The 24,518-nt window shown below is 37.3% G+C and overlaps 1 protein-coding gene across 7 annotated transcripts in view; it reads right to left on the bottom strand.

Annotated features, from left to right (window-relative positions):
* Nucleotides 1-24,518, bottom strand: part of ATP2B1 (ATPase plasma membrane Ca2+ transporting 1) — a 126,355-nt gene that overhangs the window by 14,858 nt on the left and 86,979 nt on the right. For all 7 annotated transcript variants that reach the window (XR_004676128.1, XR_004676129.1, XM_034987859.1 and 4 more), the window contains exons 7-18: nucleotides 23,623-23,661; nucleotides 22,698-22,859; nucleotides 20,795-21,009; nucleotides 18,213-18,455; nucleotides 16,647-16,888; nucleotides 13,941-14,178; nucleotides 9,405-9,584; nucleotides 8,656-8,743; nucleotides 8,178-8,284; nucleotides 1,362-1,553; nucleotides 906-1,119; nucleotides 264-475 (exon numbers count right to left, since the gene is read on the bottom strand). Coding sequence is in view for 5 of the 7 variants with exons in the window: in XM_034987859.1 (XP_034843750.1) it covers nucleotides 264-475; nucleotides 906-1,119; nucleotides 1,362-1,553; nucleotides 8,178-8,284; nucleotides 8,656-8,743; nucleotides 9,405-9,584; nucleotides 13,941-14,178; nucleotides 16,647-16,888; nucleotides 18,213-18,455; nucleotides 20,795-21,009; nucleotides 22,698-22,859; nucleotides 23,623-23,661 (2,132 nt within the window). In the remaining 2 variants the exon portion in view is untranslated. The remainder of the gene's footprint in view (nucleotides 1-263; nucleotides 476-905; nucleotides 1,120-1,361; nucleotides 1,554-8,177; nucleotides 8,285-8,655; nucleotides 8,744-9,404; nucleotides 9,585-13,940; nucleotides 14,179-16,646; nucleotides 16,889-18,212; nucleotides 18,456-20,794; nucleotides 21,010-22,697; nucleotides 22,860-23,622; nucleotides 23,662-24,518) is intronic.

The following is a 24,518-nucleotide window of genomic DNA, read 5'->3' as shown; positions in this document are numbered from 1 at the left end:
GTGTAAAGTATCACAACCACAGAATCAGTAGTGCAATTAAAATAGTATTAGCTTAATATACTCTGCTCGTATGTGGAATTTCAGGATAGAGTGTATTTTCACTTGACATGTGGTATTTAAAACTCTTTCTTTAGGTGTCATTAAGGTAATACATAGAAGTCCCACACATGCAGCAGTCAAACAATTTCTGGAACAAGGTAACTGTTTATCTAATATCTCCCACATGATCATCAAATTTGAAACTATCTTTTCCAATTACCCACCTGTACCACAAAAGTGCCTAAAACAATTGTGCAGAAGATGGCATTATTAAAGATTCCTTCGAACACATTTCTTTCACCGTGAATTTTCCGGGCATTTATTTCGTTGAAAAGTTGCATCAGCACAAAGGTATTAAAAACAATAGTATAATGTTCCGAAGGAGGAGCATGCAAAGGTGCATTTCTTCCACTATCAATATCAAAAAACTTTTCTCCTGAAAGAATGAAAAATTACTACTTTGTAATTATCATACAAAATAACATTTCAAGAAAAGTGTGCAGTAATACAACCCAGCCAGACCTTTATTTGATCTCGACTGACAGCATAGGAAAAGTTGGAAGAAACCTGGGGTTATCTAGTACAACTCTCTTGTTTATAGATGCGGACACTGAAGCCCCCAAATTATGGTATCTAATTTAGTGGCAGAGCCAGGACAAAAAAAATCAGGACTCTTTTTACTTCCTCCCACTATCTATCACAGTGCTTCCCTAGCAACATCCACTGACAAAGAGAAGAAAGTAAAGACAAATGGGCAGTGAGAAACAGACCAACTTATGTTCTTGAAGAATTGGCAACATTAAAACATCTGGGATATTAGCTTGGAACAAAAACAACCGAAGCTGTATCAGGCATTGAATTCTTACCAGCAAATAAGAGTGTAAAGACTACTACAAGTTGATAGAATGCATGACCCAAAATATTCTTCATCATCGTGCGTGAGATGAGAGGCTTATTTCTACCATAAGGCTTCCGAAGCAAGAGAGATTCAGTGGGGGGTTCAGTTGCCAGAGCCAGGGAAGCGAGCGTATCCATTATGAGGTTTACCCACAGCATCTGCACAGCCTTAAGCGGTGAATCCTAGAAAAGATAGGTTTCCTAATAGACATTCACAACTATTCAGGGACTCAGCAATTCTCAGGAAGCCTTTTGTATTTAAAAACTCAAAGAACAGAACAGGATTACATTTTCATATTAATTAACCTACAATATTAAGCTTCAGGTTATTCAAATATTTAAGTACTTTAAAATGGTAGATTAGACACACATTTCTGCTTTAAAACAAACACGTTTTAATAAAAAAAACAAAACTGTGGACCTACTTGAGTAATACAGGCGCCCGTGAAAGCAACTATCACTGCTACCACATTAACAGTGAGCTGGAACTGAAGAAATTTGGAGATGCTGTCATAGACATTTCGTCCCCACATAACTGCTTTAACAATGCTTGTGAAGTTGTCATCTGTGAGAATGATGTCAGATGCTTCTTTAGCTACGTCAGTTCCAGCGATACCCTAATACAAAAATTTCTGTGAATTAGACTAAACGTTTAAAATATAACTTTCAAGTATCCGAAAGGGTAGTCTACGACAAACCAAAATTTACCATTATACTGAATGACTAATGACTTAAATGTACTATAAAAGAAGGTAATAGTTATTCTACAATCTCTCTCAGATTCCACCTAAGCAAAAATCAAAGAATAAGGTATTGAAAATAAAGTTCAAATTGGATTTAAAAAAAAAGGAGGAATGCACAGAGGCATAACCCAAGTTCCTCCCCAAAAGTTACACAAAAAGATATATTAAAATAAAAACTCACAGAATCAAAGTTAATGGGAAAGGAGATACTGTAAGGAAATCTTAAGAGGCTGGAGAGGAGATAACCAAACAGCAAGTAGGCTGGCAGACCGCAGAGAGCTGAATCCTAAGCCAACAGGAGGGAAAGCAGAGAATTAAGTTTTTTTGCACAACAGACTCTCCTACATAAGGCTCAGTACTTGGCAGCACCAGGTAGCACTGGAAGGAGGGGTAAAGATGTGAATGAAAACAAGGATTTCTTGAAAGTCTACTAGAGACACTAAAGAAGTACCTAGAAGGTCCAAACTAAAAACAACTATGTCCACCAAGAGTAGAATGGGATGGATTAATAAATTGTAGATTAATAAAAATGAGTGAACTACAGCGATATACAACAACACAGATGAATCTCAAAAGCATAATGATGAATGAAGGATGGTGGACTCAAAATATATAAGATTCTTAGGTTCACAGTTTGGAAACAGACAGAAGTAATCTTCAGAATACTGGTTATCTTTACAGAGAGACAGGGCAATGATTAGAAGACAATGTGACTGAAGCATCTGTGGGTATAGGTAATAATCTATTTCTTGCCTTACAAAGAACAGGTCTGCTCACTTGTGATAATCAATTCAATCATTTATGACATAGGCACTTTTCTGTACGGGTGTTGTAGGTTAACAACAAAATTAAAAGAAAAGACAGCTAGATCCTCAAGGCCCCTTCCCAAGTCCATGCAGCCAAGTGGCAATTTGCCATGCCCTCTGACCTGGCAGAAGACTGCCTGCTAACTTATCAGAGTGGGTATGACAAAGAGGGTCCAAACTGGGGGATTCCAAGCACTGCTGAGTGTAGGGGTGCTACACTGAAAAAAAGGGGTTAAGGGGGGGCGCCTGGGTGGCTCAGTTGGTTAAGCGACTGCCTTCAGCTCAGGTCATGATCCCAGGGTCCTGGGATCGAGTCCCACATTGGGCTCCCTGCTCTGTGGGGAGCCTGCTTCTCCCTCTCCCACTCCCCCTGCTTGTGTTCCCTCTCTCGCTGTGTCTCTCTCTGTCAAATAAATAAATAAAATCTTAAAAAAAAAAAAAAGGGGGTTAAGGGTAACTCTGCTTAATGAGCATTGAGACCACCACCTTCTTTTCTCTACTTGTTTCCCAGAACACCAGTATTCAGGAGTGCCCTCTAGGTAGCACATTTGAAGATTCTTTTCTGGGAAATCTGATCATCTGAAGAGAAAAGACCTGAAAATACTACAATTCAAGGTACACTAAGGAAGTGAAATAGCCAAGCCAAATCACTTTACCGAGAAGCTTCTGGTTGACAAATCCCACCCACAGGCCCAAGGCTTTCCAGCTTTCCACCAGTAAATATGCAGAGACAACCAAGAATCAATCACCTGACATCTGAGGAAAGACTAAACCAAAAGGCAAATGGAGACACAAACTCTGCAGACGAAAGCCTATTCTAAAAAGTCAAATCCTTAGAGCGGTAAAAGGTACATCAATGAAACATGAATAAAATGCTAAAACAAGAACAAAAAAGTCAGAGATCCAAAAATAACTCTTGGAAATTAAATATATGATCACAGAAATTTAAAAAAAAACAAAACAGAAACTGAGGAAACGTCCCTGAAAATAAAGCAAGATGACAAAGGTATGGTAAATTGGAAAAAAAGAGGAAGGACAGTAAGTCCAAGCAGTTCAAGAACTGGGATGGGGGGTGGGTGTTACAAAAGAAGAAATGGTGGAGATGAAATAAGACTAGTATAAAAAAATTTCACAAAATTGAAGAATATGAGTTTATTTCATAGTAGAGAGTTGTTCTATGACAAAACATCATTACATTTCAGAAGACTGGAAATTAAGGAAAGACATATATATCTCTAGGAAGGGGGGAAAAAAAACAGACACACACACACAAGGTTCAAAATTCAGAATGATACCTAACAATAATGGAGGAATGAACTCAAAATTCTCAGTGAAAAATTGATTTTCAAATGAGACTTTTATATGTCAGGTTAAGAATCAAGAGTCAGAAGAGGGTGGAGATTTCAGTCATAAAAGTTATGAAAAAGTTTAACTCTCATGAACTTTTTTTCTCAGAAAGCTATTGGAGAAGATAGCATTACTCCATGAAGGAATACATCAAAACAGACGATGACATCGAGTCCAGGAAATACCAGGTCCGACATGAGAGAGGAACGGGAAATCCTCAGGTATGGAGAACAACAGACAGCTGGGTAGCAGGCCTGGCAGAGTCCACACTCAAGCTTGTTGGAAGGTCTGAAAGAGGTATTTCTAAGGTAAAAATGTAAAAGTGCCAGGTGATTCGGATGTAAAGAATGGAGAATTTGGTGATGAATTTGTGTTAAGTACCTAGAAAAACTAAGCACAAAAGTGAACACATTGAAAAAAATAGATTTAAAAAGTGAATGAAAAAGACAATTTATAGGGAATACAAAAAGTTGTTCAAGGAAGTAAGACTCATGATGGTAGACTACACAGCTCAGCTTAGAACGGCTTTTACAGTCACCGTAAGGACTGTATACTGGTCTATCCGAAATTATGATCTAATTCCGGGGGAGAATGACAGGACAGGTTGTGTGCAGTATGCATTATGGAGATGACAGTGGTGTGTGCCTGGTGTGCCCGTAAAAATCCTAATCTTCCTCAGCGAGAAGTCAGTAGCAAGTGCTTTATAGTTAACAAATAAAAAAGCAGGGCGCCTGGGTGGCTCAGTTGGTTAAGCGACTGCCTTCGGCTCAGGTCATGATCCTGGAGTCCCTGGATCGAGTCCCACATCGGGCTCCCTGCTCGGCAGGGAGCCTGCTTCTGCCTCTGACCCTCCCCCCCTCATGTGCTCTCTCTCTCTCATTCTCTCTGTCTCAAATAAATAAATAAAACCTTTAAAAAAAAAAAAAGCACCATCATGTCATTTAGACATACAGAGGCAAACAATTAAGGGAAACAAACAGCTAAAATAGCTGGTTTCCTTTTGTCAAAAAAATGAGCTGGAAGAAGTAATTTGTGGCACAGGACTTAGGTAGTAAGTCTTATAAAATGACCTGACTTTTTAAATGCATTTACTGTTTTGATAAACACAAAAACAAAGTTCAAATCAAGTTTTTCTCAAAAATATTCAATGAGGGAACAATCTTAAAATTTTAGCCTCTAGCTTCTAATCAGAATATTTTACTTTTAATGTGCAACATATTTAACACATCTAAGCCTCACAGGTTTTCCTGCCTCTAATCATTCCCTGTCTTTTTCAAATGCAAATCTAATCACTCCCTTGTTCAAAATCCTTCAAAATTTAAAAAGTAATTTTGAGATGTCCAAATAAAAATGAGTTCCACTGTCAAGAAAGTTTGGGGAACTTCCATCAGAAAAAGTTAAACAGCTTTTTTATGAGCCTCTCTGAGTCGCATGCTGTCTTGCTTTGTGAATCTCCAAACTTCTTTCACTCATTGGTCTGCTTGGGAAGGGCTGATCTACTGGATGAAAAGAACAAATTCCTTATCTCAGTATTCAAGGCCCTTTGCAGGTGCCGCCTGTCAGTCCTCCTGCTTCATAGCCCATTCTCCTCCAAGAGCACACCCTCTTCTAGACAAGTTCAACTTCTTACAGCTCACGAGGGTCCCTGCACTGTACTTCTCCACCTCCTCTTCTCTGTCCCTCAACTCAAATGGCACTTCTTTCAGAAAACCTTTCCCAGTCTCTCCAGGCAGAGTCTTCTGCCTGGATGCACACCTTGTGTTGTGTTTAGTCCTTCACTGGCTGCCACTATGCTCTGACTTATTTCCCTGTGTGCTGAACCTTTAGGAGGTAACTACTCACTTCTAGTGTTTCTAGACCAGAATATTGAAAGCAGCTTTTCTTAATGTTTGGAGAATAAACAAACAAATCCTTTGTTAATCCAAAGTTTAAAAAGACAGTATTTTAATTACTTTAGGGAAGATTTTGTTACCAAAGATGTATTTAGTTGTATAGAAACCCATCATGGCATTCAGGCTTTGAAGACAGAAATATCTGTATGTTATGCTTTGCTCAATTTTGGTAAGAATAATGTAATATAATAAAACAATATAATCATATTTTAAATGGAGGCTTGCAATCGAAAGGAATCTATGGAGAGTGGCTATATAGAGATAAAGCCAGACCTCTTCACAAGCTAATAATGTGCTTAGAGTCCTTTTGTAAATCTTATTTTATTGTTGAAAATTTTAATGTTGACTTTTCTAAATATAGAGTGTAAATATACACACACATATAAAGAACACACACACACACACACACATATATAGAGAGAAAGAATATATAGATAGTATTCTAAAATGCTATTTCTGCCAGCAAATAAGAGACAAATTTAACAAGGACTAATCAATAGCAATTTCTTGTAGGTATCTATTAAAAACTCAAGCCAAATAATTTTGTCTTTTAGTTTTAAAATATGAAATTGGAAAACAATAAATACACAAAGTAAACTCAAGCTTGACTGAACAAAAGTGCTTTGAAATTTAAGTCATTCTTTGTCTTTTAAAACATTTAGATTTTTGTGTGCTACCTTAAAAAAAGGAGGTACAATGGGCCTAAAACCTTCAGGGCTTAAAAATGAAACAAAGCAGCCACTGTACTGTGTTTCTATTTGTAATACTGTACTTACCTGTGTGTATTGAAAGCCCTTAGCATCTGCCTTAAACACTGAAGTTTTGGGAAGAAAGCGTTTCATTTTTAAAAATGCATTGTAAGTAAATGCCTTCCTGGTCAGCTGTCCTGAAGAAATGATCAGGAGTAGCAGACAGTGATCTTGTGTCCCTATAGTGAATAATGATCCTGTTTGCCCACAGCCAAAGGAACAGGACTTAAATATTCCTTCTCCCTTCAGCTACTTTTCACAAGTTTTCAGAAGTTCAGACAAATGTGCCGCTAACCGTAGTGAGTCTGGAATAGGGTAGGGTGGGGATCTATGGGCTCACAGCTATTGGCTGAGAGCACTTCACCCACATAATTTCCTCTTTCCATCCCTCTCATGCCTGAAAGGGTGCCACCATGATGATGGCTCTGCTAAGCCCCTATTTTAGCAGCACAATATCAGGGGGACAAATTATACAAATAAACACTGGTTACACACTGATTCAGAATTAAGTTTTGGAGTCAAATGAGCCTGTTGCAAATTTAGGAAAGAAATTTCAGTTTTCAGATTTTTAGATTTGAGAATGGTGATTATGGACCTGTATTTCCAAAAAATTAAGTTAAGGGGCACCTGGGTGGCTCAGTCTTAAGCATCTGCCTTCGGCTCAGGTCATGATCCCAGGGTCCTGAGATCGGACCCTGAGTCAGGCTCCCTGCTCTGCGGGAAGCCTGCTTCTCCCTCTGCCACTCCCCCTGCTTGTGTTCCCTCTCTCGCTGTCTCTCTCTCTGTCAAATAAATCTTTAAAAAAAAAATTTAAGTTAAAATTAAACAGAATACTTAAGTTTTCTATGGCACTGAAGGTACAAAGATTCATTCCAACACTGAAAAGCTACAAGAAATCGATTCAGAGATATGAAACAACCTAATTTCAATCATTAAACATTTATGTAGCATCTGTATTTCATGATACCAATTTTATAGTAAATACTTCATCAGTACTATGGCTAGAATATAAGAATATAATAATGAAATGCTGAAATTTTCTAGCACTTTAAATAATAAAAATCTAAATTGAAGACTGGGGGGGTAGATTTTTTCCAATCAAAAAAGGATTATAGCTATCGTATATGAAATGATGACATTCAGTTACTCTTAACAGACATTTTCAGTTGAACGAAGATTCTCAATTATATTTTTAACTTACACACACACACACACACACTTTCTCTCTCTCGTTCAAAGCCTACCTCCTGCCTAAGAGGATTGTTGTAAGGTTCAGATCATATGAGATATTTATATATTTTGCAGAGTACAAGGTAAATGTATGATGTTGTAGTTCTTCAAGAGTCATCTTCTAACCAGATTTCACTGCATCATATCAATGTGGTTACAAACTACTCAGACTTATAAACCAATTTAGGCACATATATTTTCACTCAAATCTTGAAGGACAGTGTTTAAAATCAATAGTGGGGCACCTGGGTGGTTCAGTTGGTTAAGCACCGGACTTTGACTCAGGTCATGATCTCAGGGTCCTGGGCTCCAGCCCCGTGTCAGGCTCCACACTCAGCAGGGAATCCGCTTCTCCCTCTCTCTCTGCCCCTCCCCCACTCGTGTGCTCTCCCTCAAATAAAGTCAGTAGCAATCTAGTAACAAACAACTCAGCCACTAAATTACATCTGAATATTTAACAGGTTAAGTTCCTACCATTGCAAATCCAACATCAGCTTTCTTTAGTGCTGGGCCATCATTTGTACCATCACCAGTTACAGCTACAACCTGGCGTTGTTCGGACACAGTGCTGTCAATTATACCTGAAACAAAAGTAAATATTTGTGCTGTAAAAATATCCCCTTTAATTAACAAGGTGATTCTGCAGAGTACCCTGACCAGCCAGTTTTACAGACTTGAGGTTAAAAATAAACAAACAAACAGAGAGAAATGGAAACTGCCGAGATGTTGGACAAGGACCAAGTCCAGAAACTAAGGTTACACTAGGAGCAATATCCTGTTTTAATGAAGATAAACACAGTTCACGGAAGGTGTCAAAAGGAAATGTATTTAGATTTTATTGGAAAAGATAATATCCAAGATCCAATCTATTATTCAACATCTATTACCACTTTAGGAAACAGAACACATGTCTGTATTAACAAATTGTGAAGTAACTGTAAAATCAACTCACCTTTAACCAGTGTATGTTTGTCAGTAGGAGATGATCTTGCAAGTACTCGAAGCTTTGGCCAAATCTTGTCTATCCGCTCTTGCTCAATCTGTAAATGTTTGTGAAAGTTAAAATGTACCCAAACCTAGTTTTATAATTCCCAAATTAGCTTTCTGGCATATGTATCAGCAGTTCTCAAAAGAGCGTGGTTAACAGACCAGCACCATCAGCAACTCGAGGGAACTTGTCAGAAATGCAAATTTTTTAGCAAGGCCCCAAACCTATCATCTTATCAAATCCTCTGGGTTGGGGGCCTAGCAATCAACATTTTTAAAAGGCTCTCTAGGTCACTCTAATGCATACTCAAGGTTGAGAACCACTATTATATATACATATCATTATAAGATCAAATTTTAAAAATCTTCCCACTGCCTATGAAAATAAAAACTCCTTAACATAGTATAAAAAGCGCACAGTTTGAGGTGTCCTAAAATATGCTCTGTATCAGCTTTTTCTAACTCTTCCTCCCATACTCGCTTATACATATTATACTTCTGAAACTGGCCTACACGGACCATAAAAAGAGAAACGTGCTCACTCCCTTTAGGAGAAATATCTCTATCACTAGTCTCTTTCACCTCCTAAAATGTTAGTGTTTTTTGCTTCTTAGGTGCACGCTGCATTTCGTCCTGTGTGATGCCTAACACACAGTGCATATTCTGTATGTTATATGAAAAATACATCAATATAAAAATTAAAGAAACCCTTACCTCTCCTTTTTCATTTCGTATTCTTCTGTTGAAATCTTTACCTTCTAGGCACAGAAAATCTTCCCCAGGATGTAAAATACCACATTTGGTGGCAATAGCCCGAGCAGTATTAATATTATCACCAGTGACCATCCGCACAGTAATTCCAGCCCTCTGACATTTCTTTATTGCCTCTGGTACCTGGTTTACAAAGAAAAATTCGTATTAAGAAAGAAAATAAGTATTTCCAAAGGAAAAAAAACCCACTGAACAAATAATGCCTTACTGCACAGTCCTACAAATAATGACAATTTTACTTTCATCTCAACATATTCAATATTTCTTGAATTACTCCCAGTAATCTCTTCTTTCCTCTTCTACTGCCACAGTCCTAGTTCAGGCTTCATTTTCAGTTGTGATCCTACTTAATTTGTTTGCATTATTTATTTACCAAAGGCTTCTTAAAATGCCCCCCTCCCCAACCATTATGCAGTTCTTTTCTGGTTGGCTTTCTATCTTTCCAGTTTTATTGCCCAGACAACAGGAGAATAAAATGTTGGTGTGTTTTTTAGGGTTATGGGTAGCTCACTTTTTTCCCCCCACTCCGTATGTTTTAAGGATTACTTTACTTATTCTTGTACCTTTGTCATGTATGTGCTAGTTAATTTTCAAATCGACATCTTTCTCCCACCTCATTCTGAGTGCTGGGTTCATAATTCCATCAGAGAAGGGACAGTGGAATCTGGGTGTCCAAAACGGTGACCATGTTTTTTAAAATCTACCTAACAGAAACCTAGGGGTCATCTGACCTCTTCCAAATCTCTCTTACTCTACCCACCTTTAAAGGACAATGAGTCCTTGGATTCTACCTCAAACCTTCCCTGCACCTTGTCTCCCCTGCTTGTTGCCTGAACTACTGAAAATAGCTTTCTAACTGGTATCCCGTCTTTACGTTTGTTCCTCCTGTAAAACTGATAGAATTATTTTTCTAATAGATTTTCTTAAAAATACATGATGATTCCTCTACTGTTAACACTATAAGCCGCAAAGTTCTTGGTATAATAGAGTATCACACTTGAACCTCAAAATAATTTCTAGATTTATCTAGAATTTTTCTCTATGATACAACTTGATGGATGAATAATCTATATATTGTTTCTGTGTCTCTGCTTCTGGCAATTCCCTTTGCCTAGAAAATACTTCCTGCTCTTCTCTAACCAGGAAATCCATATTGATTCCTCTGGAGCATAGGGGCTGCAAATGCAAATGCCTATCAGGCCATGCGGGTAACATAAATGAGAAAAACACTGAACCCAACACTAATGCCTAACGAAAAAGCTATTTGGCTTTAGCTTTTTTTTTTTTTTTTTTTTTACTGTGGTGGAATAAATGCCCATTGTTGACAAAACCTACCACTTTAAGAGAAAGCAGAAACCTACATTTGTGTATGCTCTCTCAATACATAATGCTTTACACACACATACCCACACCCACACGGTCCAAAGAAAATTTGACTGAAGGCTAAATCTGGCCTTGCAGGCTGAAGGTTTATGACTTCTACTGTAAATACAGTTTAAATGTAATGTCTCTGGAAGCACCTTTCATGACCTATCTAGACAAAATTGTGTCTTTGTACAGCATATACATTAAAAAACAAATCAATATTTGATTTTGAAAACATTGGTTAGCTGTATAAAATGTAATATATATCCCGATATCTCATTTGAGATAAAAAGTAACCCAAAATTGTCTACCCAAGCACTCACTGGTTATGTGGTATCCTGAGAGCATTTGGAATAGAGGGACATTGAGTAACAGAGAGAAACTGGTCTTGGGTTAAAACCATGTGGCAAATAATAGCAAACTAACATTTATTAATGGCCCACTAACTATACCAAATACCTCCACATAAAGCTCACAAACCACCTCCACTTTTACAGATAAGAAACTGAAGAGAACCTTGTTCAAGTACCTATGCAAATTCAATAAAGCTGGATTTATTCTATATAGCTAATTAATCAAAATTCTCTGTATCAGAAATGCAGTCCACCATATACCCACACAGAGAAGCCTGCTTTATATTACATGGTCTCACGTTAGTCTCAAAATATCCATCTCATTTTGTGATACTAAAAAAATTAAGTGCCACTTTCATGTTTAAAAAAAGATGAAACTCTTTATCAATGCCAAGAGCATGATAACAGCAATCTATTTTCCAAAGGACAAAAGTTGTCGACACCCTATTCTAATACTACATTTAGGTAAGAGTTAAGCCATAAATCAATGTATAAAACTTTGGTTTCCTTTTGACCAACGGTTAGCAAACATTACCCACCTGGATATTTCAACATTTCTAAATAGGCTGCAGCTTCTGATTCTCTTATTCCATTGGTAGTGTCATTTACCACTCACCTAGAGATGCAAGGAGACTGACTGTCCCTCCTCTGCAAGACATCTAATCGTGGAGCTATACTTCCCTCAGGAGATCTCCCGGAGCCCCTCAGGTGAGTCTCCCAGCCTAGCTTACTTTCAGGCTAGTAGGTCCAAATGCCTACGTGACATACATTTGGATGTTTCAGACATCTCAACAATGTCAAGAATAGTATATCCAAACCCAACAGATTCATTCCTATTGGTTCTACCTCCACTTGAAATCATCCCCTTCTCTTCATCTTCCCTGCCACACTATATGTAGTGCTAAGCCATGATCATCTCTTGCCTGGGATCACTGCAATAATCTCCTGGCCTCCCTGCTTTGCTTCCTTGTTCTATTTCTTACACAGTACCCAAAACAGTATTTTAACAACACAAATTATGTTACTTCCCAGCCTGAATTTCTTTAATTACGTCCTACCTAGTTTTAGAATAAAATTCAGAACCTTAATTGTCTTGTAAGACCAAAGATAATCTTATCTGCCCCTTCTTGTCCACACTTACGGCCATATTAGCCTCCTTTCTATCTTTGAAATAAATAGCTAATACTTTCTCATCCTCAGCCCTCTCTCTGAATTTTTTGTTCCATTTGCCTGGAATATTCTTCTTGCAGCTATTAATATGTTTGGCTCCCTTTCAGCTATCAGATCTCAATTCAAATGTCTTATCTTCAGAGATCTCCTAATGTGGTCTCTCTAAGTTACCTAATTTCATCACCCTGAGCATATCCTTTATAGCCCTTTTCACACTTGTAATTGTCATAGCTGGTTATTACCCTCCCAACTCCCCCCATATGCCAGCCAGAATGTAATGCCCCTGAGGGCAGGGACCAAGTCTTATTCCTTAGAGAATATATTTTCACTTGGCATACTGTCCAAGTATTTATCATTTTGTCTGTTTGTCTTACTTCTCTAGAAGATAAACTGCATGACTATTTTGCTTACTGCAGTATTTCCAGTTCCTAAAAAAAGTACCTGGTACTACACATTGGGTGTTGAATCAATTAGCTGATAGTCATTGAACAAAAGCTGCTTTTTTGCCTTTGTGCTTTTACTCATGTTGCTTCTTTGCTCAGAATGTGCTTACACCTGTCCCTTGAGGTCCAGCTAACACCGCATCCGTTAAGACTCAGATCAGGTAATTAACCTCCCAGAAGTCTTACCTGACCCCTTCAGTGATTAACAGAGCATAGCGTCTTTTAAGTACACATGCTTTAGACAAAACCAGATTTGATTAGTTCTATGGTCTAGAGCTAACCTCTATACACCTCGATTTTTTTTCACCTGTTAAGTGAGAGTAGTAAGTCACAGAGGTGAATATTAAATGAAATAACACATGTAAGGCAGTTGGCATAGTTATCTGGCACACAGTAAGAATTAATTAAAAAGATGCTATTGCTTTAAACAAAGTTGGGGGCTCATGTTCTGTGCCCATATAACATGCTCCGGATAAATCTAACAATGTACTAACATCCTGAGTTATATTTACATGTTTGTCCATTCCCACCCAAGAATGACTTCTTTGAGGCCAGGGAATATACCCTAGTATAATGCTTGGCACACAGGTGCTAAACAAACTTTAAAATAAAGGACTTAAAGAGAAAAAGCAAAGTGTATAGTTGCATGCTGTCAAATAAGGTAACAGGATGTTTAAATTCAAATTAAATCTAAAAATTCCGTTTTTCAGTTGTACTAGCCACGCTTCAAAACCTCAGTAGTCACATGTGGGGAGGAGCTACTGTGGGAACAACATAGAGAAAACTATCATCACAAGAAAGTTCTACTCAACAGTGGTGGTCTAGAGACCATGAAAACAAATAACTTAATGCATCTGGAATTTAATACAAATATCAACTGAAAAACCTACGCAGCTCAAGGCACTGTGCTAGGTTATGGTGCTGTCAAGTACGTAAGATCCCAAAGAGAAGCGGTCTAATTAAAAACCGTCAATAAGTAGCATATACATCGCAAGCACTATTTTTTCACCTGTCTTGGATTCACGCAGGAAAAAAGAAAGAAAATCACAAACACCAAGAATGTTACTAGAAAGCTGGTTCCAGTCAGTGCCTGGATCCCCTAGGGTTAAGAGAATCTGCACATGAAAAAGCACAGAACGTTTCACCACCTCAGGTCTCACAGGGTCTTCAATCCCCACAACAGCAATGCACGTAAGACCGGTGACAATATCATTTTCATTATCCCACTCTGGTTCAGGTTCTCCCGCTGGGAAATCTCTGAATGCAAGACATATGGTTCTCAAGCCTTCTGATGCCATTGGTTCAATCACTGTTTTTACAATATCATCACGGTCCCTTGGTCTGAATACTTTTGCCTCACCATTAGCACTCAAGATTTTGAAACACCTAAAAGGAAATGTTGAATCCAAACATCAGTAAGTAACAAAAATAATGGTTAGTGCCATTTAAGTGAACTGGAAGGGCTAGAAATCATGGGATCTGACATCTGGAATTTAGAGGATCACATATGTTGCATTTCCACAGACTTAAATCACATTGGCTTTTTACCCTCCCCTTTATACAACAGTTCTACTTTTTATGGTTCTCACTTTATAGTTCTCCACTTTATCAGTTACTCTAGATAGTCTCTAAACCTTCTCTCTTGGAAATGCAATGCTTTTAAATTTTCACAAAGAACCCCTAGTGGCAGAGGAGAATAAACTACACACCTGTCCATTCTGGTACAGAATTAGGCATTAACTTGAACACAAAATTCACAAGTAGTCTTCTTTTAAAGTAAAAAGTCAAGTTTAATCAACCCCTTACCTGAGATGCTGTTTCACCACCTACATTGTTTTAACCATGAAAGAAAAAAACTTACTGTTAAAGTAAGCATTCTACTGAAATGAGAGAGAGAATGCCAAAATAGTTTTACTTTTCAGTGATACTAACTACCAACATTTCAGTTATGTAGTAAATAAAAGTCACACTATGTACTTCTCTAGTTAAACTTTCTTTTTCATGACTCCTTTCTCTGCTCCTCTCCCTTGGTGAGGCCGCCTCCTCCTGCGTCTGGGCACAACTTCTGTTTTGGTGATTTTCCAAAGCTCACCATCACTGCTGAGGAGCTCCATTTGGATGCTGTAGCGACACCTTAGATCTACTGCGTGCAAGTCTAAACGCTGCCTCCTCAACATCAACATCAGCCCCAACAATTCCAATGTAAATCTAAAAGTCTCACCTGAACACTTCCTTTTTCTGCATCACCTCTACAGTATCAGCTCCTAAGTCCCGAAACTGGGCCTCTTAACAGCCTCCTAAATGTTGCCTCTCCTTGCTGTTCCCCCTGCTGCTGCCTTCTCCTGGCTCCTACTTTAAGCTAGAGCTAGTGTAATAGCTTTTTAAATGAATTATCTGTCTCCAGCCCATCCTTTCTTTCCCTCCAACCCACCTTACTTCCTGATGTAAGAATTATCTTCAATCACAGATTTGGCCATTCTACTACCTGATGAAAAAAATACTCCGGTTACATCCTCTTGCCCACTTAATTTTTCCTGCTTAGCCTAACGTGTAAGAGCCCCCACAACAAAATGTACATATTACTGTGGGACTATTACCTATCAGACTGCAAGCTAGATATTTCACATGCATCATTTTATTTCACTGTCACCGAGCTGGTGGTCAAAAAGCTTGATTTGGTTTTGATTCAAAAATCTCTCCTGTATCACCTATCTGCTATTCAGCAAGACATGGATGAGACAGATTTCTAACCTTTCACCCTGACAACAGATAACCAAGGGTTCAATAAAGGGAAGAGGCTCTGTGTGGCCTGTGTGTCACAAAGGCACATGACTACCCAGCTGAACCATGCGACTTGCTAACTCTCCAATATGGCCCGTGTATTCCCACCTCCTTCCCTTTGACGTGGCTTCCTTCACCTTGATGTTCTCACTTCATACCAAAACCTATCTGAAGTGCCGTATCTTTCATATGACAATGATCTCATCTTAAAACTCTGTAACCATCTGTCATGTGCTGCCATTTCAGTAATTTATTTATAGACCTGTCTCTTAAACCTGTTAGAATATAATCTGTCAAGCAAGATAACACTGGATTATAAGCTACATATAAGCAAATTAAAAGTAAACATTCTTTAAATGTTACAAGTTCCAATGGGCTGCTCTTAAATTGTGTTTTTAAATTCTCTACTGGAATTAAGGAAACCAAAATAATTTCAACACCTATAGTAACAAACATTAGGGAAATTATACCTAAGTGTATAATGTCAAAACTGAAACTACTCGTCTGTGAAAGGACAGATAAAAGAGAAAAACGACCACTTAAAATGACAGGAAATATTTAAGTATCCCAGTGCAGCAGCACAGACCTAAAACCTCACTCTGATATAAAAGGAGAATTCTTAAGATCTAGGGTGAATGCTCTGCTACTCTAAGAACTTATCTGAAATTCATTCATCACATTTTCTGAGCTCACTATCTACAATGTGGCATTGAAGATCTAGACATGGGTTTTTCTTCCCAGGAGGCCGTTATTTCTCATAATCCTCTATAACAACGGAGTCAACATGTCCAAAAGCAAAGATCAAGGTTTACTTTATTAAGTCTACCAGACTGAATGTAATGGGCACATTTTCCCTACAGCAAAATACTATGAAATAAAAGAAGCAGAAGTACAAAAATGGCAGAATACCATGGGCAAATATCTAGATACCATTAAAATATACTGAAAAGCTCTGAGGTCCTATCAAATGCCTGATGTTCACAAAAAAGGAAATAGCAACAATAACAACACAGTAGGTATTCCATAAAGCAACTATAGTGAGCAATTTATTCATCTAAGCATTTTACTCTTACTTTTTCAGAATTATCTCAGATGCACCCTTGCTGAATATTCGATAACTTCCATCTGAATTTTTCAGGACAGTACTCATGGACTTCCTAACAGAATTGAAGGTGTAGACTTTGTACAGTGCTTCTTCTGGTATTTCATTTCTAACATCCTGATAATCTCGTTTTAAATCCAAAAGAAGTCCCAACAAGGCACATTCAGTTTTATTACCAACATGACGAGGTAATCCACCCTCTTTCTCTGGTGGCTATAAGAGAAAAAGGTTTAGAAGCTAGTATCATCTTGTTTCTCTATGACAGTTTAACTTATAATGTAAAATAGAATGCGACATTCTAAAACAAAACTACATAGGAAACTTCTAGTAATATCAGCATTTCAAAGAGGGACACAAAAAGGTACGGTAGGAAGGATCTCGGAGGCGAGAATGGCATGGATTCCAACCTCAGCCCTGCCAGTTACTAGCTATGTGAATTTTTGGCAAGTTACCCCACTGCTGTGGTCCTTGGCTTCAGCAACTGGAAAACAGGTGCACTTATGACCCAAGAATTAAGTGAGATAAGGCATGTAAAGTTTAAAGTTGGTTCCTGACACATAGTGAGATTTAATAAATTTTAATTCCTTTCCTTTTCTCTTCCTGTTTTCATTGAACATTTAAATAATTCAAAATTAAATCTTCTATACAAGTTTTTAAACTTAAAGCACTGCTGCCTTAAATATATGTATATAAAAGCTTTACTTCCTTCATCGTATCTTCACAAATACCACCTTATATATAATTATCACTGTAGTAATAAGGCCAGATGTGATCATCTTTACTTAACAACTGAAGAAAGTAAAGCTCAGACTTTCAGCTAGTAAAAGGCAAAGCTAGATCTAGAACCAGGATCCCATAACTTTTCAGTATAATAATCCAATTCATGCGTATTTTCACTAGACAAGTTGTAATATTAATTCTGCTCATGGCCTTCATCCATAAATCACCAGAACACCTATCAACTTAAGCAATTCCACACTTTATGTTGCAAGTTAAGACTTTTAACTTGCAAAGTTAAAAATATTTTATTCTAAGGCAGCAGAAAGTCTAGAATTACTTTATTGAGTTAGTTTCAAAAAGTCTTGACTTCATTGGTAGGATCTACTGAGTAACCAAACAGAACATATAGCAAGCACATATAAGAACATATTCATTTAAGTTGAAATCTGGCTTCAAAATTTTCTCTAGAAAATTGAGAGTTGACTTTCTACAGTAAGATAGCCTGGTCTTTCACAAAATATGCTTAATAAGAATTTAAAATTAAGAACATGTTATAAGGCTTGAGAGTTTCTAAATATGGGAAATTCAAAATATAGGAGGAGGAAAATGCAAGTGAACAAGGTATAAGTTGATCAACAGGTCTTTCTTGTAATGCAAATTGTATTAAAGAAACTTACATACATTATCTGACTATATGACTTTTAAAAATTTAACACATCCAGTTCTCCAATAAGGGTAGGTCTGAAGAGCTACATACAGTCTATTATTACACATTTAAAAATTAATTTTCATATATAAATTATTAAAGAAACCTTACCAATATTTTTGATGTATAAGCACAATTCACAGAAATTCCTGTTACAAGATGGGACAAAATATTTGGTGGAATGGCTTCTGGTTCAGGAATCTTTTTATAGTGTTTTTCATTTATGTAAGCTTGAACAACCGTCATTCTGTTCATTGTCAATGTCCCTGTTTTATCTGAACAAATAGCTGTAGCATTTCCCATGGTTTCACAAGCGTCCAGATGCCTTACTAAGTTATTATCTTTCATCATTTTCTATGGTGACGAAAACAAAAAAACAAAACAAAAACACCTAGTTAAGCTACATACAAAACTACTCATTATATAAAATTGTAAAGTGCTTTAAATTAAGAACTAAACTCCCAGCTATATACAGTATAAAGCATTAATTTAATACTGGAAGAATTTTAGTATATTTGACCTATTTGAATAAGCTAAAGGGGTATACTAGCTTTCTGTAGTTATTTTTTTTTTTTTTACCAATGCATAATATAATCTAGTAAATGAATACAGATACCTGCACTCATATGCAAATCATGTTGACTATATGCCTCCAACAGCCTCTGTGAAGTGTCTTCACATTATGTAAGAGTAATGACAATCTGTATTCCAAGTACAGAGGTACTTACAGCATTGTAAAAGTATATGACATTTAAGGATTATGTCTCCTTATAAAGTGGAAAACAAATCACCAAGGAAAAAGTAGCTTTATCAGTTAAAATGCAGAGCTTGTGGGCTTGTCTGATTTTTTCTTTTTGACTCTGATAGACTGAGATAATGTATCAAAACCAGAATGGGTCATTTTTATCTCTTCCATATGCTGCTACACCTGGCATTCTCATCCTTAGGATAATCTCTTCCTCTTATTTACAAGAACAAAACAGTTTCAAAAAAAAACTAAGAGTTTTCACAGTAGCCCCAAAAGGCATTTAAGTTAAAATGCTTGATAATTCATTTTCAAAAATGTAGAATGAGTTAAAAATGACAAGAGCTATTTTACAATGTGTATTCTGTGACTACTGATATGCAAGATACTGCAAAAATTGGTTCTTTGAAGAAATAAATATGCAGAAGAGGTGTAACTCCCAAATTACGTGTGATTTGCATGAATATTGAAGATAAAAGAATGAAGTTCTACAGTGAAAAAACAGGTGCTCAATTTCACAAAGTACTAATAAAGGATCCAGAAAGACTACACACCTCCATGAAAAAGAACTTAATTGGTAACATTCAGTCTAAATATTTAATAAAAGCAGAACAGTAGTTAAAATGCTCTTACTCATTTTCTAGTAATGTAAATTAATTCTGCCTGTATCTTTTTGATCAATTGAAAAATTAATGTTATTGATGACTACTCAAGATGAACTGACAGTACTGATAAAATGATGTGTCTAAAACTTATTTCTAATTATTTCAAAACTTCAAAAAAAAAAAAAAACCAAATAGGTGACTGCACTGTATTTCATCACATTGAAACATTTATCATTTGAAATGAAAGATGTTAAATGCCTGAAAAGAAAATAAACTCAAACAGTAAGCAAAAAATATTCTTATCTTGACGGGTTTATTGTAAAATATGTTGGAATACTAAGGATCAGAGAACTCCAGCAGAAACCGTGACTATTTATATTGCTCATCACCATCAGCAATACTACTTAAGAATAGCTAATTTAACACCAGAAAATTGACAAGAGCCGCATTCTTCCCATTAAGTATAATTTTACCTGCAAAGCCATTTTGAAAGGTCAAAGTTGCCCAAGCTAAACCTTTTTAAAAATCCAATTCACCTTTTCCATATAAGATCTAAAATTAATTAAAATAAATTAGTAACCTTCAACCAGATTACAAAAGCAGTAGTGAGCAAAGGCGTCAACTACTACAGGTGACACTGGAAGAGACTGAGTAGAGTAAGAGCAGGCGATTTACAGCAAGAGTGAGTGGGCCCTGGATTATGTGACAAACTACGGGAGGGCTGGTGAGGCTGGACCAGAGGAGCACCAAGAGGTCGGCAGGGCCACACTGGCCGGACCCTGCAGGCCACGGGGAGCTTGGATTTTTTCTCAGTATGATGTAAGGAAATAATATAGCTGAATTCTATTTCAGAAACAGGAGTCTGCTTACTGTGTGGAAGCTGGGCTGTGTTGTGATGAGGGTAGAAGAGTGCAAACGAGGAGGGCCGAGAAGGTTCAACTTGAGAGAAGCCTCTATGGTGTTTTCCCACAGGTCAATGACACACATTCTTACTTTAATTTTACAGATGGAGAAAAGGGAGGTGATGTGACTTGCAACATAACTACCATGTAACAGTGAAAATTAAGCTAGAACTTTGCTTCGCGGGGTTGTGCTCGGTTTTGTGTCAAGGCTGCCCTGTGAGGAAATGTATATATACATCGTGATGTATAGAGACCTTCAACTTGGGGGGATTGGGGGGTGGGGGGTGGGGGCGCTGTGACAGCATTTCTAAAGGGAACTAACTATAAATTTCTGGAAAACTCCTTTCAGAACCAGAAAGAAAAGAGTCACCACAGGTGTGAATTTTCTCTACCAATGAAAGCTTTAAACTTAGTAAATCGACTTAACCCTTTTCTGCTTACCTTGACTGAGTAAGCCAGGGAGATAGTGACGGCAAGGGGAAGACCCTCTGGTACCGCAACCACTAGAACTGTAACTCCAATAATGAAGAACTTCACAAAATATTGTATATAAATCGGTGTGCACTCCGCAAGCCATGGTCTCTTCTGAACCCAGAAGGTATCAATGACAAAATATAATACTAGAATGATAACTGTGATGGCAGACATCAACAAACCTTTCAGTATATTAAAAAAAAAAAGAAAAAGGAAAAGGAAAAAATGTCGTTATTTCAGTAGTCCAGACACTCCCCATTGTCAGTTACATATTAGCCACCACAAGAAATTACCACTGGTTTGAGAATACTTAAATTTCTCTGAGAAACTGTTATCTCTTTTTTTTTTTTTAACTGCACCTAACTCATCGTTTGGCATTGTCAGATTTAATTTCTGCTTCCAAGTATAGCCCTGTCCCCAGGAGAACTGGTAGGAAAGTGTTTATGATTCTTTCCTAGACCTAATTTTATCTTCCGCCTTCTACTAAAGCTAAGACAAAATAATAGGCAACGACAAGGAAAATACCAAAAGCTTAGAGTTAAGTGGGTACTTTATACATTGGCAACTGCTTACTGTTGAAAGAGAAGACGGTAAAAATCTGATCAATGGGGAGACTTGGAATTAAATATTCAACCCTATGTCTTTTACTAAAAAAATGAATTTTCTCAATTGTTTTTTCATCTATCCTTAGTGCTTCATGTTTTACAAACCATTTACCTGTTTTGTTTACTTGTTAGCCTATTACAAATGAGTACTGAAAAATAAGACAAATCCACGTATCTGCACCTAATAATCTAACCATCTTAAATCCACCCTTTTCCCCAACACTGAGGCAGTATTACCCTTTGGCTATATATTACAAAAAGCGAGTATTTGCTATTGGATAAACTTATTCAGAACAGAAGCAAAACCTCACTTTTTCCAACATACTCCTAAGAAGTAGAATTACATAATTTAAGCAATTTTAATAGTATATGCTGATTTATCCACGTGTTCTTTCACATGGATGATAATACTGGAGGGCATGCTCTGTTTTTAGCTAAGAGCTCTGCTTCTGCTTCTTTTCTCCACTCTAGTTTTATTAACAGGTGTTTTCTAGTGAGGATAGCAATTTGGTAACTTTGGCCTCACCAGGATGGTGCTCTAACTAAGCATTTCAATTTAAGTAAATGGTAATTTTTAGAAAAACATATACCTAATTTTCTTCATAGTCAGTAAAAAGATGAGCAAAATGTGTGGTGAAATTTCTTTTTATTAAAATATAGTTGGGGGGCACCTGGGTGGCTTATAGTTGATTAAGTGTCTGGCACTTGACTTTGGCTCAAGTCATGATCTCAGGGTCCTGAGACTGAGCCCTGCATTAGGCTCTGCGTTCAGCAGGGAGTCTGCTTGAGGATTCCCTTCCTCCTCCTCTCCCTCTGCCCCTCCCCTCACTCACATACATTCTCTCTCCATCTCTCAATCAATCAATCATTCTTTTGAAAAAATAAAATAAAATATAGTGGGTAATCTGCTCTGAGTACCCACACTGCTAGCACTCTCTACTGGTCCCAGAAATCCTGAGAAATTCAGAGATGAGCGTATGGGCTTGTGAACTGGGCAGTCTTTGGCACTAATCCTAACCTGACCACTTATTAGTTAGTTCCTACCACGTATACTGGGGATTAGAGTCCCTAAGTTGCAATAGTATCATGATGATCTGCAATAACTCAAAGACCTGGTATACTGTGGATAAAACGGAAAGTATTTTTAAACCCCCTTCCACTCACAAAGCAACAATTTGCAGCCTTAAGTGGGTCAAAAGACCATTTTCAAGCAGAAGGTTAGCATATTTTAAAAGCAAAACCTTATTTTCTTCTGTATATCATACCTGCTTTGCCAATCTGAACAGCCAGCTTTGTAAGTTTCCCTTGTAAGACAGATTTTTCCTTTTTTGGCAAATTTGCTTTCTTTTTGTCTTTTTCATCACCATCTCCACCTTCTTCACTCTTCAAAGGCTGCATTTCCATGGCTGCACCATCCTGGGCTTTTGCTATGTGTAAGAGCAAATAAAACCTCACTACATTTTTAAAGGCACACAAAAACTATTAATATTTTGAAACAATTTTTGAAACAAATCAGTTTCTTATAGAAACTAGAAAAGCTTTAAACATTCAGCTTTGTGTGTGCATGGGTCTATGTCTAGCCAGAGAAAATAAGACAATAGTGACAATAGGTTGTGAATCTTCAAACCAGACATTTAAGAATGTTGTGCCAGGTAATAGGGATGAGGCAGAAGAAGAAACATGGGATCCTTAAACTAAGAACTAATACCAAATCACTTCTCTTCCCCCATGTTGTGTTTGATAAGATTCATTTCCAAACACTATAAATCCCTCCCACTTATGACAATAATAGAACATTATGTGTAAACCATATAGAAAAATGTACATATGTTTACAGACCTAAATAAATGCAAAAAACCATTTAAGTTTTATACTTTGTTTCTTACACATTTTTCCTAGCAATGATATAGTAACCAATGTTAAAACAGTTCAAGTGCTGAAGTTGAAAGTTACCTACAATCTGGATTTTTCTTAGCTTACTACCACAAATCATAGTTAAAAATCTTATTGCCATTGTAAAGGCAGCACGACTAAGGCACTGGCAGGAAGAGAGGTTAACCCAAGTTAACATAAACTGTTGATTTCCCTTGCTACATGTATCCTACTTTTGGATGAATACAGTACACAGTAGATATATTTTTGGATATAATGAAAACAAGCTAACTGTACTTTTTATCCTTGTGAACTTACCTTTGTTGCGATTCTCAATAGCTCCATCTTGTTTCTTATCTGTAGGAACAAAATGGGAATTAAAGCTTTCCAAAAGAAATAAAGACAGCCATGCTAAATTATGCAGAGGTAGTTCACATTTCTTAACAGAATTGTTACACAATGGTGTGTACTTGTATAGATTAGAAAGCATTTGGCTTGTAATGACCTGCTGGGTCAATCATTCCCCAGGTCTTCACCAGGGGAAATACTCCAAAATAATTTGGGGCATCAGTATTTGTTTGATTTCTCCATAAGACTTTACTCCTGCATATGCTGTAATGAACCCAAATATGGTACAAGAGGTTCTCAAACTAAATACACATGTAATTCTAAGAATGGAGAAATGTCACGAAGACAACAGGCACACAGGATGTTGGGAAGACAGGAGAGGCAAGTCAGTAAAATTAGAATATGAATGTAAAGAACGGGCCAGTAGGACTACCAGTTAAGATAATTCACCAAATTAGTTTTCAATTTGGAGAAAACAAAGATGGGAATGTCTAAAGCAATAAAGTAATCAAGGAGGGACTGAGTCTATTGTTTGGAGCAGGCAGTGTAATACTGAAAATGAGAAAGAGGAAGCAGAGCTAATCCTTCTTCCACCTTCTCTATCTCGAAGAGCTATCTTCAAACTGGGAAACATGGAACAGAGTCAAGAAGGAACAGATGTTCAAGATAGATGACGAGAAAGGAAGAGACTATCTAGCTACTTTCAATAGGATCTGAGTTCAGAGGAACCAGACAGCTACATTCTAGACTAGGAAGGAAATGAGAAAGATTACCCTGAACTGCTTCTGGGTAACGGCCAAAGCAGTCAAGGGAATGAGAGAAGGCTGGAGTCCACAGATGGAAAATGCCCCATTCTAGGAAGAAAA

This window comes from Mirounga leonina, unplaced genomic scaffold, assembly GCF_011800145.1.
Source record: "Mirounga leonina isolate KUSES-001 unplaced genomic scaffold, KU_Mleo_1.0 Mir_418, whole genome shotgun sequence".
NCBI classification, from domain to species: domain Eukaryota; kingdom Metazoa; phylum Chordata; class Mammalia; order Carnivora; family Phocidae; genus Mirounga; species Mirounga leonina.
This window is presented reverse-complemented; position numbering and strand designations above follow the sequence as displayed.